Raw genomic sequence first — 13788 nt, 5'->3', positions numbered from 1 at the left:
TTTTCATTGAGGGATTATTTGCATGGTATTACGTCTGTTGAATTTGGACTTTGTGCTAAGTTAAGTATCTTTTTATGTCATGTTACTATTGAGACTGATTGATAGCATTGGACATTGGGGAACTTTCTTGGAGATATATTGAACATCATGTGATTTTGTATCTTTAGTGGACTGTAAGCACACTTGCTTGGCTGTCTGATTAACTAAAGATACTTTAGCTCTAAAGAGTACTTTGTTTTCTGTCTCTTCAACAGATAAACGTGTAAACTGTTGCTAGATACAGAAGCAACTCTTCATCCCTTAATACAAAGGGTCAGAGATGATGCTTTTCCTAGTACAGACATTTAACTATTACTTCTAACTTAGTAACTATGCATACAATGTTGTTCTAAAATCAATTAATAAACTTCCTGTAGATTATTGCTTTACTGTGAGGTTCATTTCTTTAAAACAATGGAGCGAAAAGAGCAAATGAAAAGGACATGTAGAAATAGCATGTGCGAGAGATTGTCAATAAAAACTAAGACACAAGTGAAGGTGCATTCATTGGTTCTTTTCAAATAACTGGTACAAAAATACCTTTTCATTGTACAAAAGTCTGTACAGCAGCAAAGAGAACTTTCAAATCAACAGCAACAGAATATCATCTGAAAAGCTTTAACATTTGTATAAAATCAAAATAAACCAAGAAACTTCTTATTCAGTAGTTTGGCAATAAAAAAGGAGCCTCTCGGTGAGGTGGAAACATCTCTGAAACATGTAGACCAGCTGAAAGTATTCATTGAACCCGACTAGAGCAACTAAATGAATGTACAAGGAATGTGAGCTATAGAGAAAGTGAGAGGCTTTGATTCAGCTGCCTGTTTCTTTATGGTCCTCTGATAAAGAAGTGAAGAAGACAGTTTCAATGTGTCTACAGATTACATGAAAGAGTATTCCTTTTCTATTCTGATTTTCAGGGACTTGTCATAATGCAAAGGATTATCTGTATGTGTGTTATATTACTTGGAAAACATAACATTAGCAAAAAATTAACTCCTAAAACTAACAAAATGATGTACCCAAAGCTCTTTTCAAAAGGTGCTTTAAAAGAACACAAAGGCACACACCCCATGTCACACAAAAATAATCAGCATTATTTATAGGGAAATTAGTGATTAAACTATATAATGTTGTATTAATTCTCTCAACACTTTCCCTTTATGTCTGATGCAAATATCCACAGAACGAGGTTGTTCCCTTTGTAGTGCTCGTAAATCAGGCTGTGTAAATCTTGAGGCCTGAAGTCCTCAGTGACGGTGATCACTCCATAGAAGACACTTTTCTGTCATGAAAGGTAAATCAATGGCACAGCTAGCAGGATACAAGGTCCAAACAGACTGTTGGCATTGCCCAAATACCCATAAACAGAGTACAGAAGTCTCTCAATGGTGTAATGACAATAGACATCTCACCCTAAGTCATAAAAATAGATCCTTTTGTGCTGTGAAACAAAGAAGCTGTGCAATGTTTTCACTTGTGGCATTGTTTCCTCTGAGCTGAAACAAACTGACAAGATCCTGTGCTTCACCGTAAGCTTAATTTGGTCCCCTGTCGAGGGAATTTCAAGTTTGCATAGATAAGAGCTTTCAGAGTTTGGCCTTGCATAGAAGTGGTCCTCTCTACCATTCAATATGCAGCACTACAGGTTTCTGGAACAGTTTTAGACCATGTCACATTCAACCTCTCCCATTATGTCTTCTACTGAAGAAGGGCCTTCAGAGAGGAGAGGCTAAGCTGTTCAGTTCAGATTGTACATATGTCTGTCTTACACTGTGAACACCGCTCTATGTTTGTGACACTGCCAATGTGTTTAAGTGTGGTAAGGACTGTGGTAAACATTATCTTGCATGCTGCTCATTGCTCACAATAGTCTTCCACAGACTCTCTGCTGCCTCTCATGTTTGTTATTAGGAGGTAAACTGAAACCTGGCAGTATGGGAGCTATTCATCTTCCATCGTACCTTTCTGTACAGCAGTACAGAGTTTTATGGCTGTCAAATGATCAAAATGGCAAACTGAACTAATGTGAGAGAAGGGAATTTGGCTTTCAATACAAAGATACAAACAGAAACTGCAATCCCTTTACCAATGACAGAGCACATTTTTTTTGATATACTGTATATGAGTAATGTGTACGTGTGTGAACATATATCCCATTTCAACTGTATTTGGAATGTACAATTAAGAACACTTTTTGAATGAATTCAATTGAAAGCAAAACAAATGGCACCCTGCAATACAAATCACACTGAAACCAAAAACCACTTGAGGTCAAATTTGAGCAGCCATGATAAATTTCTTTTTGTAAATTCTGGCATAAAAGTACAATATGGCATTCAGAATTTTAGTGTTTCTGTAAAGACATAAAAATATCAAGAAAGGGCACTTCTAATTGCACACTAGCTTGCTATGTAACAGGTTCAGACATCATAAATGTGAATAAAATGTGTGAGAACTGTGAAACTTTCTGGCATTTATAAAATAATAACAATATAATATCAAGGTATTCCATTAACAGACTGGAACAAATATTTACATCTGTGTTTACAACATTATGATTGTCCATTAAGTAGTTAAGGAGCAGCTTCTGTGAAGTAAAAATGTCCCACATTACGACATTCTGCAGCATCAGTGTGACAGTACTGTTCAGAGGTGAGACAGAAAGTGCTCTGTGTGCTTTCCATTTATGATTGAGCAATAAAGGCTTACATTTGTTTCAGTAGTCTGGGCGAACGTAGTTTCAACAGTCTGACCAAATCACTGTCATGTGGCCCTTTTTTGTTTCAATGGCTTACTTCTCTGCATCTAACCATTAAACATCTATTTGTTTTAGGTTTGAGGTAGCAAAAAAAGACAAGCAGAGCAACCAAAAACGGAGATTGTTTGCTCTTGTCAGTCCCCCATCCAAGAAGATAATCTATCCAAATCCATCCCACCCATTTTTCTATCGACAGAACGTCTAATTTCTGCCACGTTTTTCCTCTTTTGTCACCCTTCCTCCTTCAGAAAGGCACAGACTGACAAATTTGTAAATCAGGTGCATTTGGTATAATCCCCACATGCTGTGGCTTGTGCTTAGTGAGGATAAACCAAACAATTCTTTACATGTTAATGCTCAGGCAACAGAGTGATTCCCTGTCTCCTTCAAGCTATCTCCATCTGTGAGGCTCAGCAGAGCCAACCTCTGGTTATTGGTCCTTTCTCCACTTGTGTCTGAACCACCAGGTAAATCCACCAAGCCCTGGTCCTTCTCTGAGTGGCTGGGCTCCATGTCAGGATAAATGACCAGGAAGCAGGCAGTAAGGAAGCCAAGAAAGGAGCCCCCAGAGGCCACTGCAGGAATGACACGCACACTGCCCACTGCTTCTACCACAGCTCCAAGGGCCGATGCAACCAAAATCTGGCTGATATAGACCTGCAAATGAAACAAAATACAATGATTCAACAGAATAGCATAGACTGTAATGACACTCGCTCGACATGCTTTCCATAGACTCTTGCTAGACCAGAAAGCCCCTGGATATGACAGCATTTAGGAAAAAAAGATCATTTTACTGTAGCACACAGACTAAACTGTGGTGTCTCTGGATCAGTTCAAATAAGACAAAGAATCACTGTGTCCTGCGTCAATGGATGACACTGAATAAATTTAAGTTCAGAGCTAATGAGGTGAAAAAAGGATGAATGCTCACCTGGCAGGATAAGATAGCGCAGTCAATGCCAAAACCTCTTCTAGTGTTTGCTGGACTGTGATGAATATACTGTGGAGAGGATTAGCAGAGGAAAGACAGTCACGTCAACCACATATCCCTTAGATTGTCAGTGTGTAGGTTTTCGTGAAACAAACAAATTTTATCGGCTTCAATTGCTGTAGTCTGCACACGCCTAAAGGCTGACTGAACTAGTTGAAATGAACACACAGTTTACATTTTTGTTTTGTCTGTATGTGTGTAAAGTACATACTCAGGTTTTAATGTGCATTGCCAGATAGGGACAGTGTGCATGATATGTGCGTGTCTGTGTACATACCTCTTTGATTTCATGGTACTGCCCAAGTAATGCATAAGGACAGTAGGAGATACTCATGGAGATGATGCCCATGCCGCTGATCATCACCATGGCAACATAAACATTAGGGAAGATCGCCATGACAGCAGTACCTAAGGTTAGAAGAAGACATTACATTTCCCTTTACTGTGCATAGCCATTAAGACAATATATAACTCCCAAATCCACTGTTCTTCACTATATTATTGTCAGCTGTTTATGTAACTGACCTATTGAGAATCCCAGAGTTCCAACAATGTAGACAACCTTAATGCTCAGATCAAAATTATCCAGGTACTTCTGAAGGATTGCTGAGTGGAGAGATGGAGAGAGGGATTATTGGAAACACTGGGTAAGCAGAATAGAAAAGGGCCAGAAAAAGGTTTAACTGCATCACTGGCCACTTGTTTTGTATGTAAATGCAGCAGTTCGGGGATTTGGATTCAAATATAAAGATGGAAAGTGTGTTTGTGTTTTACCAGAGCAGACAGCAGCAGTAGCAGCGTAGACCACCAGTCCCCAGCAGCCCATCTGTACTCCTTTGTTATAGTTTTGTAGCTCTGTGGAATTTGCTGGGGCCTGAAAAAAGCAGAATAATTTCAATCATATACTTGACTTCACAACTGTCAGTTAGCACAACTTAAACAATAAGACACAAGACAGCATGAGGGTGTGTGTGAGCATGTACCGTGGGATCTCCGTGGTAAATGACTTGTCCCATGAAATCGGTATAAAACACAGCTTCAGCTATAATGGAGAACCACGTGAGGAGGTGACACACACACAATCTCCACAGCTGCCTCGGCATCTATTGATGACAAAAAAGAGAAGGAATCAAGACAAGCAGAACATGAAGAAAAGATTCCACAACAAAAAGTTTGGTTTGTTAAATCTGCAGACACTTAAAATGTTGTTAATGTGATGCAATGCAATAGTAAAAGGGGGGGGGTCCTCAATATCAAAAGACATATCTAATTTACTTCACCTTCAACATGGATAACCAGAGCAGACGAACAGTTGTACCCTTGTCTGGTCCTCCCTCACAGCTGGAGACCTCGGATGACAGACTGCTAGCTGACAGGTGCAACTCCCGTCTGTCCGCATGCTGCTGGAGGTCACTCAGATCATTCAGACTGCGGGAGGTGGCGATTGGCCGGGGACTTGAAGGTGCTGTCCGTCGCAGTCGATAGCGCTGTGACCCCACTCGTCCATAGTAGGAGAAAGTAAAGGAGGGCTGGGGCGAAAATAAAGACCAACATCAGCTTTTTCACATTTGCAAAATGAACTATGGTGACTATGACTATTAGACAGAATGTAATTTTAAAAATGGTAAATGCAGTTGTACTTGTCTGTAGAAGATGTGTGGGTGTGGCCGGGATGAAACTGAGGTGTTGGAGGGGCGGTTTGCCAGCTTAGTGGAGGCCTGCTCTTTCATTGCATTGGAGTGGTCAGAAGAAGACAAGCCAGCATTGACACCATTGGCAGCCTTGACCTGCTGGGACAGGGGAGAAGAACAGACGTATAAAATGAAGACATGAGACTGCATATCTGAAACACAGTACAGTGGTCATTGTGGACATTTTTTGTCTTGTTCCTAAAGTTGGATGTTTGAGCTTCACTTTGCAGAATGATGTATGCACAGAGTTTGTTTTCACATCCATCTGCTGAAAGTGGAAGTGAAAGTTTCTCTGTTCTCATTTAAAATCTTATCTTAAAAAGGCCTATGAACTTGATTTGTGACATCACAAATAGTTTGGAAGTCAAGTTGGAGACATCTTGTGTCCAGCAGGAACACTTGCATATTAATAGATTCTGCAATTAGGTAGAAGGAGTAGATGCCTTTCTAAGGATTTTAATGAAGAAAAAATCAGATACACATTACTGTTGTATATATGTCTTAATCCATAAGATCTTACATATAAATATATATTAATCACAGATCAAATAACTTGTTGACATTGATACTTGATGGCATTTGCAACAAAAATAAAATCTGCAGCAGCTGATTTCACCTGGGTTTTCAGATGTGAGTCTGCTGAGCCAGAACTGAGCTGAAGGAGAGAAGTAGGACCATTTGTTGGACCCACCGTCCCATCAGTAAGGGCGGGTTGCCCACCAGAAGGAGACGAGGACCCAATAATGTGGTCCGATGGCTTGAAAACATTGTCCATCTCTCCCGGCATATCTGGTGGATAATGATGCACCTCTGGCAGGAAATGTTGTGAGTCTGGGTGGAGGTCAGGATCCAACTCGATTGTAGCATCTGGCATGGCTAAGATTGAATCGCTTTTACTCCTTACTCGCTCCACAGCAAGGAAGTCCATTTCCCCTTCCTCAGGATCCGATTCGTTGTCCTCTCGGGACAGGGAGGCAGAAGCATCCTCCTCTGCAATCACATCTAGAAAAGGTGGCGTGTGGCCAATGGGCCTGAAAGACAAGTGGCTGGTAGACTCCCCACTTCCTGTGGCTTTAAACTCATTGGATGGATTGAAAGGTTGCTCAGGGATACTGAGCATGTGCAGTGTGACAGAGATAATGAAGATGATGCCTGCAAACAGGAAGAGGACCTGTTCCTGTGATTTAAATGCTTGGCCCAGAGCTGTGCCAGTCCAGTCGAGACCACCAAGCATGTAGCCCACTGCTCCGCCGAGCCCTGAGGAGGCAGACACAATTATTGTACAGAGTCTAAGATAGAGGACAAGAACAAGCGTCTTCTGAAACTATACTGCCTATATGTATAAAAATCACATTCTGAGAAAAGTGCTGTTTTTTTTTAATGATGATATGTGTGTGATGTTTTCTTGAATAGCTGATATTTATACAGGTCTTTGTGGGCTAATGGTTTGTGTGTGTCTTACCAGCAGAGAAGGCATGAATATTCAGGGCCATATCTTGCTCCTCGGTGTCAGCAACATCAAGAAGGTAAGCTCTGATTGGTCCCTCAGAGGCATCAGCGCTGAAGTCCAGCACCACGACACCTAGTACAGTGAGGACGATGCCAATTGGCTGGTTGCTGGGACTATCACCAATGGAAAGGCCTGACAGAACAGCAGAAAATATATAGATGCAGTTAAACAGTAATTAGTTGAATTTGTAAGTGGTGATCTAATTTGAAACTGTTTACTCACCTATTAATGATCCATTTAAAAACAGCGCCACTCCCAGCAGCACACCTACACACAGGGCCAGAATGAATGGTCTTCTCCGGCCCCATGGCAGAGTACATCGGTCACTGGCTGAGCCTATCACAGGTGTGAAGAGGAGACCCAGGATAGGACTGAGGAACCAGGTTAAACTGTAATATTGCTCCGGAAGACCTAGAAAGAAACACATACACAAAATGTGCTGATATACTGTATAAATCACTAAAGAAGAAGACTGATACCATGAGCTTCAATGTTCTTTGTAATAAATAATTTACTAGGCTCTGTTTTGTCCTGTCATCTTGGTAAAAACTCATCATTAAGCCGACCTATTCATACACTTGCCATGTAGGAACCTGCCAGAATAACTAAAATTGTGGAAGTCAGGGCAGAGAAGCTTTTTCCATTGTTTTTTTACACAAAAAAAGGTGAAAGTTTTCCCATGTTCCGTTGTTTATGAAAGCATAGCACATGACAGCTCTTGCATACCAATGCATAGCTGAAGAACCCCAAGCTTCCTTTACGAACAGCTTTAAGGGTGGCTGGAACATTTCAGATAATGAGGTGGCATGTTACAACAACGCATACAGAAATATGCAGCAACAAGCCAGGGAAGTGGTGAAATCACCTCAAGTTGACTCTGTATGTAGTAAAATCAGGAAACGCTACACCAATTTGCCCCCCTAAAAACTGTGGGAGATGATGCACTACCAGCTGTCAGTTAAAATAAAAAACAACGGTCTCTGTTAGATGACACTATCCTGATTTTCCACTCCATATAAAGAAGTGGATTTTTAGCTTCAATGTAAAAATCTGACGGATTCCAACACAGTCAGCTGGCTGGGTGAACTGGCTGGTTCTCACGGGAACAACATGTTATCCACATTGCCTTTCCCTGCTCAGGCCTTTTCTCCCTTAAGTCAACAAAACAGAATATGACTTCCTCGCAGTAGGAAAAATATCTTTCTTTCTGTCTGTCTCTCTTACTTACTCTTCTGTCAGTGGGCCTAAAGACTTGAAGGTACTCGGTGGTGTTTTTGACCTCTAGCAGCACTATGAAGCAGTTTTAGGGGTAGGTCTCAGTTTTATTTATCTCATGCATGTGGACAAGGATTTGCATGTAAAGAAGGTAATGTGATACACATTCCTGCAAATGGATTCCCCTTAATCCACTGATTGACAGGTGGCAGTAATAGGTAAATATATGCAGCAAAGGCAGGAAAGAAGACAGCTAGATTGTAAACAATGATGCAAACAACGCAGGTTTCAAACAGCCTTGTTCTGCATTAGAAAAGTACAGAGTAAAAAAAACAAGAGCTAATAGAACAAAAGGGCAAAAAAACACAGAATTTGTAAAAAAAGAAAAAGTTTGTATAATTGTTTAACTCATCTAATTGGTTGGGAACCACTGTTGTACTGGTATATAATTCTTGATAAACTATTGGTTCTTCAAGCAGGAATTGGTAAAACAAGGAGTATTTCAAGGGTTTTATGGTTGTTCATAATAAAACGAGAATTAGTTATTACAAAAGAAAAGCATGTCTTCTTTTCTAAACAAAAAATAACAACAACTCTCTGGTCCTGTGCAGCTTTGACAAAGTAATATGTTTCAACTGATCTATGTTCATGTTTAACAGTGTATGCACTCACTGCCATAAAAGTGTCCACCTAATAAGAAACCTACAGGAAATAGAAAAATTAACAAGGACATGTCCCTCTGACAGAGCTTAACAGTCCAGGAGAGATTGCAGTAATAAATGTATGGTTAAGCTTGACGGGCTCTGGGAAATTCAACAAACTACGGAGAGATAGATTTATTTTGGCAATAATAAAGTACATGACATACAAGTAAATTGTTCTTTATGTGTGTTTTTATAGGGTTTACTTTGCTATAGTAAACACAGAGCTAATGTTCAATCTAGCAGTGTTTCATCCAGAGTCAACATGTTAATGTTTCTGAAGGTGGTGTTGTCACAAACTGTCACAACACTGAATGTAAAGAGCAAAGAAGAAACAGTGTATGGAGTGTAAAGTGATCCATTTAATTAATTAATCTACCTCGGACAATCCTATGCCCCCCACACCATACAGCAGATAATTTACCAGAACCTTTTCACTCTGAAGGCCTGGCCTTGGACTCTGGGCTACCAAAGACGACAATAACTACTTTTACATAAAGATGCACCATAACTGATCAACTAAACTACAAATTTAACTGACTCTATGCATTTTCCACAGAGATTACTGGTATGATGAAGCAAAACTGGATGCTTGCTTAGAAAATGCTTTCACAAACATCCTGAATGGGGTTTGGCTGAAAGTTTACATAATCTTTCTTACAATATTGTGAATAGGGAGGAAAACAGAAAGACTGAAATGTGCTGTGTTAGACATTCTTGTCATACCTAGCCAGGGGAGAATGCCTTTGTTTCATTTCTGCTATGGTGGCAAAGCTGACATCTAACTGCATAGCCCCCGGTTGGCTACTGTTGGGCACACAGGTAACACGAGACAGTGGTGCAGCCTGGGTAATCAATAGTTCAAGCCTGGCTAAAGCAGTCCAATTTCACAACACAGCTGGAATTTGGACTAAATGGACAACTATTTTTGGATAGCGGTGGTGGGCCTCAACACAAACCAAGCCCACCTACTCTCATATATACAGTAGAACATAAACAAATAAGATGCTCATGAGCTGAATCTGGGCAAACAATCAGTGTGGGTCATCATTTTACTCAGGGGAACACTGCCACAAATATAACCTGACAGGATAAACAGAATGCACTAGACATTACAGCTAGTGTATACAGCTTTGGGACATAGTATGGCGATATAGATTGACCATACCCACTGTGTACCAGGAGTGGGAGGGCTTTAAAGTGTAAAGTGCTCCCAGTGTTGATGAATTTTCATGTTTAGATATGACAGAGTGACATCAGTAGAACATTTAGATAAGGAGTGTGTCTCTCTGTTTGACTGTGTTGTGTCTCCTTACCTATCTGCAGCAGCACTGGCGTCACAAGGGCCGTTTCCATGGCGTAGCAGAACTCACGTCCAAACATCACTGCTCCGTGCATTACCCAGCGGTGCAGAGGGATCGGCACACCTCTGCCCACCTCTTCCACCTCCTTCTCACTATCACTCTCTTCTGCTTCCTCCTTGGGTTTCCTCTTCTCCGGAAGGCCAGAAGCCTCCCTCTCCCCTGCTTCTCTGCCCATTACAGTCTGGTTTGACTTCAGAGGAGCCATTTATGTTGCTGGATGGTCGATATATATCAGTCTATATCAATACACTACACTCCCTACTATTTTCTTATATATGTAAGCAGAACTATACTTGTTATTGTCTACTAATAGAACAAGTAATGTCTGTGGTTTTCATCTTGATCACTCACTGTGTAAGGAGAAGCAGAAGATATCCAGAAAGATTAATCAGTGAGCATCTCTGGTCAGCACTTTCTGGGGTCAAAGCCAAAGAATTGCAAATAATTGAGGAGGCAGGAATCTTCATTATAATGATATTAATGTGTCCAGAAAATTATGTGGTAGAAATATATTCCATACATTTGATCATGTTGCCATCATGCTGATATGTGACCAGATAGCACAACTCAGTAGCAGAGTTGTAGTTTTCCTCGTTGTGGTTTGCACAAATTTTTAAAATTCAGGAAGAGCAGAGAAGTCCTGCGCAGCTCCAGTGGTATGCAGAGGGGAGGAGCAGGGGAGAGCAGAAGAAGTGGAAGAAGGAGGGGAGTGGTGAAATGTGTGTTATGGGTTCCAGTAGCTGTGTTTGCGGTAAGCTGTGAGAAGGGTTAGAACAAGGTTTGTAAATGTGTTTTCTGTGGCTGGTCAGTGTGTGTTGGAGGTTCTGTGCATGCAGTATTTTGATTGTGAAAGACAGAAGCATGGGTCAGCAGAGGTCTGTGCGTGTGCTTGTAAGTGCGCTTCCTTGCAAGTCGAGGTCAAAGGACGTGCGAACTCCTTGGCAAAGACACAGTGAGTCACACAGCAACCTGCAGAAAAACAGACTGTAGTTACACAGTGAGCTAAAGCTATACAATAGTGCACGTGGTAGCACTGCCTTCGTGTTAACATTGTCTTTACTTATTTTCTCAGTTTGCATTCATGCTCTACAGATACTGACCGATAACACTAATAAAGTTAATTTTTTAATATTGCTTTTTTAGTAAATATGAGAACAGGGCCAAATACTAGAAGGCCGCGCTCATGTAAAAACGTTTCAGGACAGCTGGGTCCCATGATCGGAAACAAAAAAATTATCTTGGCTTATCAAAACGGCTGCCCTGACAATAAGTTTATAGATGTAATAGACATCATAAGACAGAATAAAGGAACAAAGGCTTAAGCAAGTTTGCCACACCTCAACTATCTGAGATTACTCAGGGTGGGAAATTAGCACCGGCCAAATGTTGGTGACATAAATATAGAGTGACAAAATAATAATTTACTTTTGTACATTTGTGGCTTGTAGATGTTCATATTTTCCATATTAAAATGTCCCAGCTTTCATAAAGATTGTATTTTCTCAAACTCTGTAACATCACCTGTAACCATAACCTTTAAACCACAAAACTAGCAGGCTATAAAAGACATCAGAGGCATGAACAAAAGCCACATTAAGAAGTCAGCCATTATTACAACACCATGGCTATTGCATAATAGAGCAGGGATACAGTGGAGCCTCGTTTCTCTCTTGTCTTTACTTACTTTACTCGTCACTTTTGTTTCTATTTTCTGAGGTAAACAAAGGGCAGGTATACCAAATATTAATAATAAGTCAGGTTACGTTTAAGTTAACGTTTTAAACTAAATAAACGGAGCTTCAAAACACATTTCCCACTGATGCAATCTCCTCCTGTGATGAGTAACCTGTTACTGTGTGTAATAACCATCCGACACGAGGTTTTAACCTCCCCTGAGCGGGAGTGAAAATGAGTTTCTCTCACAGGAATAGGGTGTGTGTGTGTGTGTGTCTGAGGGGGCTGGTTGGACCAGTTAGGACAAGCTTTACCCGTGGGCAACTCCGCTAACGGTATCGCTGACTTACCTGAGCTACCTACCGACCTGTTCTACATAATAACATAATAACGAGTCACTTAATAACGGCCATTTATAACGCGTGAGGATGGTGCGCACCTGACTCTGGACACATCCATGTTAACTTCTCACTGACTGAGGTTTGACTCGTGGCTAACGTTACCTTAGCGAGCTCGGTTGGCTAATAAATCTGGCAGCTAACAGTTAGCAAGTTACGTTAAGACAGAGAGACGCACTGATATTGAAGACAGAAAAAGATGTGACATACCTGAGCTCTCACTCCGCTGTGGTATAGTAAAAGCAGTTCCGCATTACGTGAAGTTGTCGGTAAAGCTGAGGGCAAAACTCTCGGTTTGGATTAGCAAGCTGGCTAACCTTTGCCAGCTAACTAAGTGACCATCTGGTTTACTACACTCATCAATCTCATTGGTTTCCACAGTAACAAAGCGGGGCGTGGTCATAAGTGAACGCAAATGACGTCACCGAGCTACTCACCTACGGAGCGCGTGGAATAATGCAGTAATAATGGTTTACTTTTAGTGTTATGTTTATACCACCAATAGAATAAAAATAATGATAATTATAATAATGTATCAACAATAGTAAATCAAAAAGAGGCATTATATTTTAAATTGCATTCAAATATTTAAGTTATCTCTGTTAGGGTTAGTTAGTTTTCTTTCTAAACGTCATTCCTCAAAGAATAAATGTAAAGACTTTTAGGATTTTACATTTGAAATGTTATACACATATTTGATTCACTAGAACTTGATCCCATCAACATGAAACAAGGAAAATAACTACCCAAAAACAGTAAAAGCACCAGATCAATGCATAACCAAAGCATTTGACTCACTTGAACACCACTTTACCCCCCCCCAATATCTCCACTATATATTTAATGTGACATTTCTTCCTGCACATTTCTGATGATTGTTGATGAAACAGAAATGGCATTGTGTTTACTTTGCAGCACATAATATGAAACATTGTTATAAAACAAAACATTCACATTGTAGCTGCTTTCAGTCATCCAAGCAGTTTTCATTAGAGTGATTGTATTTTCTTTGGTCTCTTGCTTTAATGGTCAGTGAAAGGGAGTGCAATGTTGCCCTCTGCTGCACAAAAATAGTTATCATTTCCAAATATCTTCTTGCAGTGGATCTTCTGACGTGGTCACCTTGTAATCCAACCAAAAAAAAAAAAACATATCACCACCCTTCCATTTGAGAAACAGACACAGATGTGGTCTGTTTTATATTATGATGGCCATCCATATCTTCTTTTATTAATACCAGCACTTCTGGCCTGGACATTTCTAAGATTTTTCGCATAACAGAAATCACAGCTTTCATTGCTCCTTTTGCAGTTGCAGTTGTGCTCAACTAGAGGATTTGTTTAGGGATTACACCCATTATGAAACTGTGCTGCCACAATTTAGACAATCTCTGTTATGTTACCAAAAATGAAGACTGTACTCATCAACTTTATTGCAGGTG

At 40.4% G+C, this 13788-nt stretch overlaps 1 protein-coding gene across 3 annotated transcripts; it reads right to left on the bottom strand.

Annotated features, from left to right (window-relative positions):
- Window positions 1-532: 532 nt before the first annotated feature.
- slc45a4b (solute carrier family 45 member 4b) lies at window positions 533-12728 on the bottom strand. 3 transcript variants are annotated; one of them, XM_051406610.1, is made up of 13 exons: window positions 12558-12728; window positions 10228-11244; window positions 7218-7406; window positions 6948-7127; window positions 6102-6742; window positions 5435-5584; window positions 5075-5323; window positions 4778-4897; window positions 4569-4668; window positions 4320-4400; window positions 4072-4202; window positions 3735-3803; window positions 533-3457 (listed from the first exon to the last, which is right to left on the bottom strand). In XM_051406610.1, exons 2-13 carry the CDS (start codon window positions 10478-10480, stop codon window positions 3158-3160), a joined length of 2463 nt encoding a protein of 820 aa, XP_051262570.1. In that variant the 5' UTR covers window positions 10481-11244; window positions 12558-12728; the 3' UTR covers window positions 533-3157. The 3 variants fall into 3 exon arrangements, with proteins under 3 accessions (XP_051262570.1, XP_051262572.1, XP_051262571.1); XM_051406612.1 differs by having other exon boundaries at window positions 5435-5581; XM_051406611.1 differs by lacking the exon at window positions 12558-12728 and adding an exon at window positions 11960-12326.
- Between the last annotated feature and the right edge of the window lie 1060 nt (window positions 12729-13788).

This window comes from Dicentrarchus labrax, unplaced genomic scaffold, assembly GCF_905237075.1.
Source record: "Dicentrarchus labrax unplaced genomic scaffold, dlabrax2021, whole genome shotgun sequence".
Classification (NCBI taxonomy): domain Eukaryota; kingdom Metazoa; phylum Chordata; class Actinopteri; family Moronidae; genus Dicentrarchus; species Dicentrarchus labrax.
This window is presented reverse-complemented; position numbering and strand designations above follow the sequence as displayed.

Excerpts from the sequence above, each read along its gene's own strand:
- slc45a4b (XM_051406610.1), bottom strand. The coding sequence starts at position 10,480 with ATGGCTCCTCTGAAGTCAAACCAGACTGTAATGGGCAGAGAAGCAGGG. Across the intron at positions 4,669-4,777 it reads TTTACCACGGAGATCCCACG|GCCCCAGCAAATTCCACAGA; the intron begins GTACATGCTCAC and ends TGCTTTTTTCAG. Across the intron at positions 3,458-3,734 it reads GCGCTATCTTATCCTGCCAG|GTCTATATCAGCCAGATTTT; the intron begins GTGAGCATTCAT and ends TTTCATTTGCAG.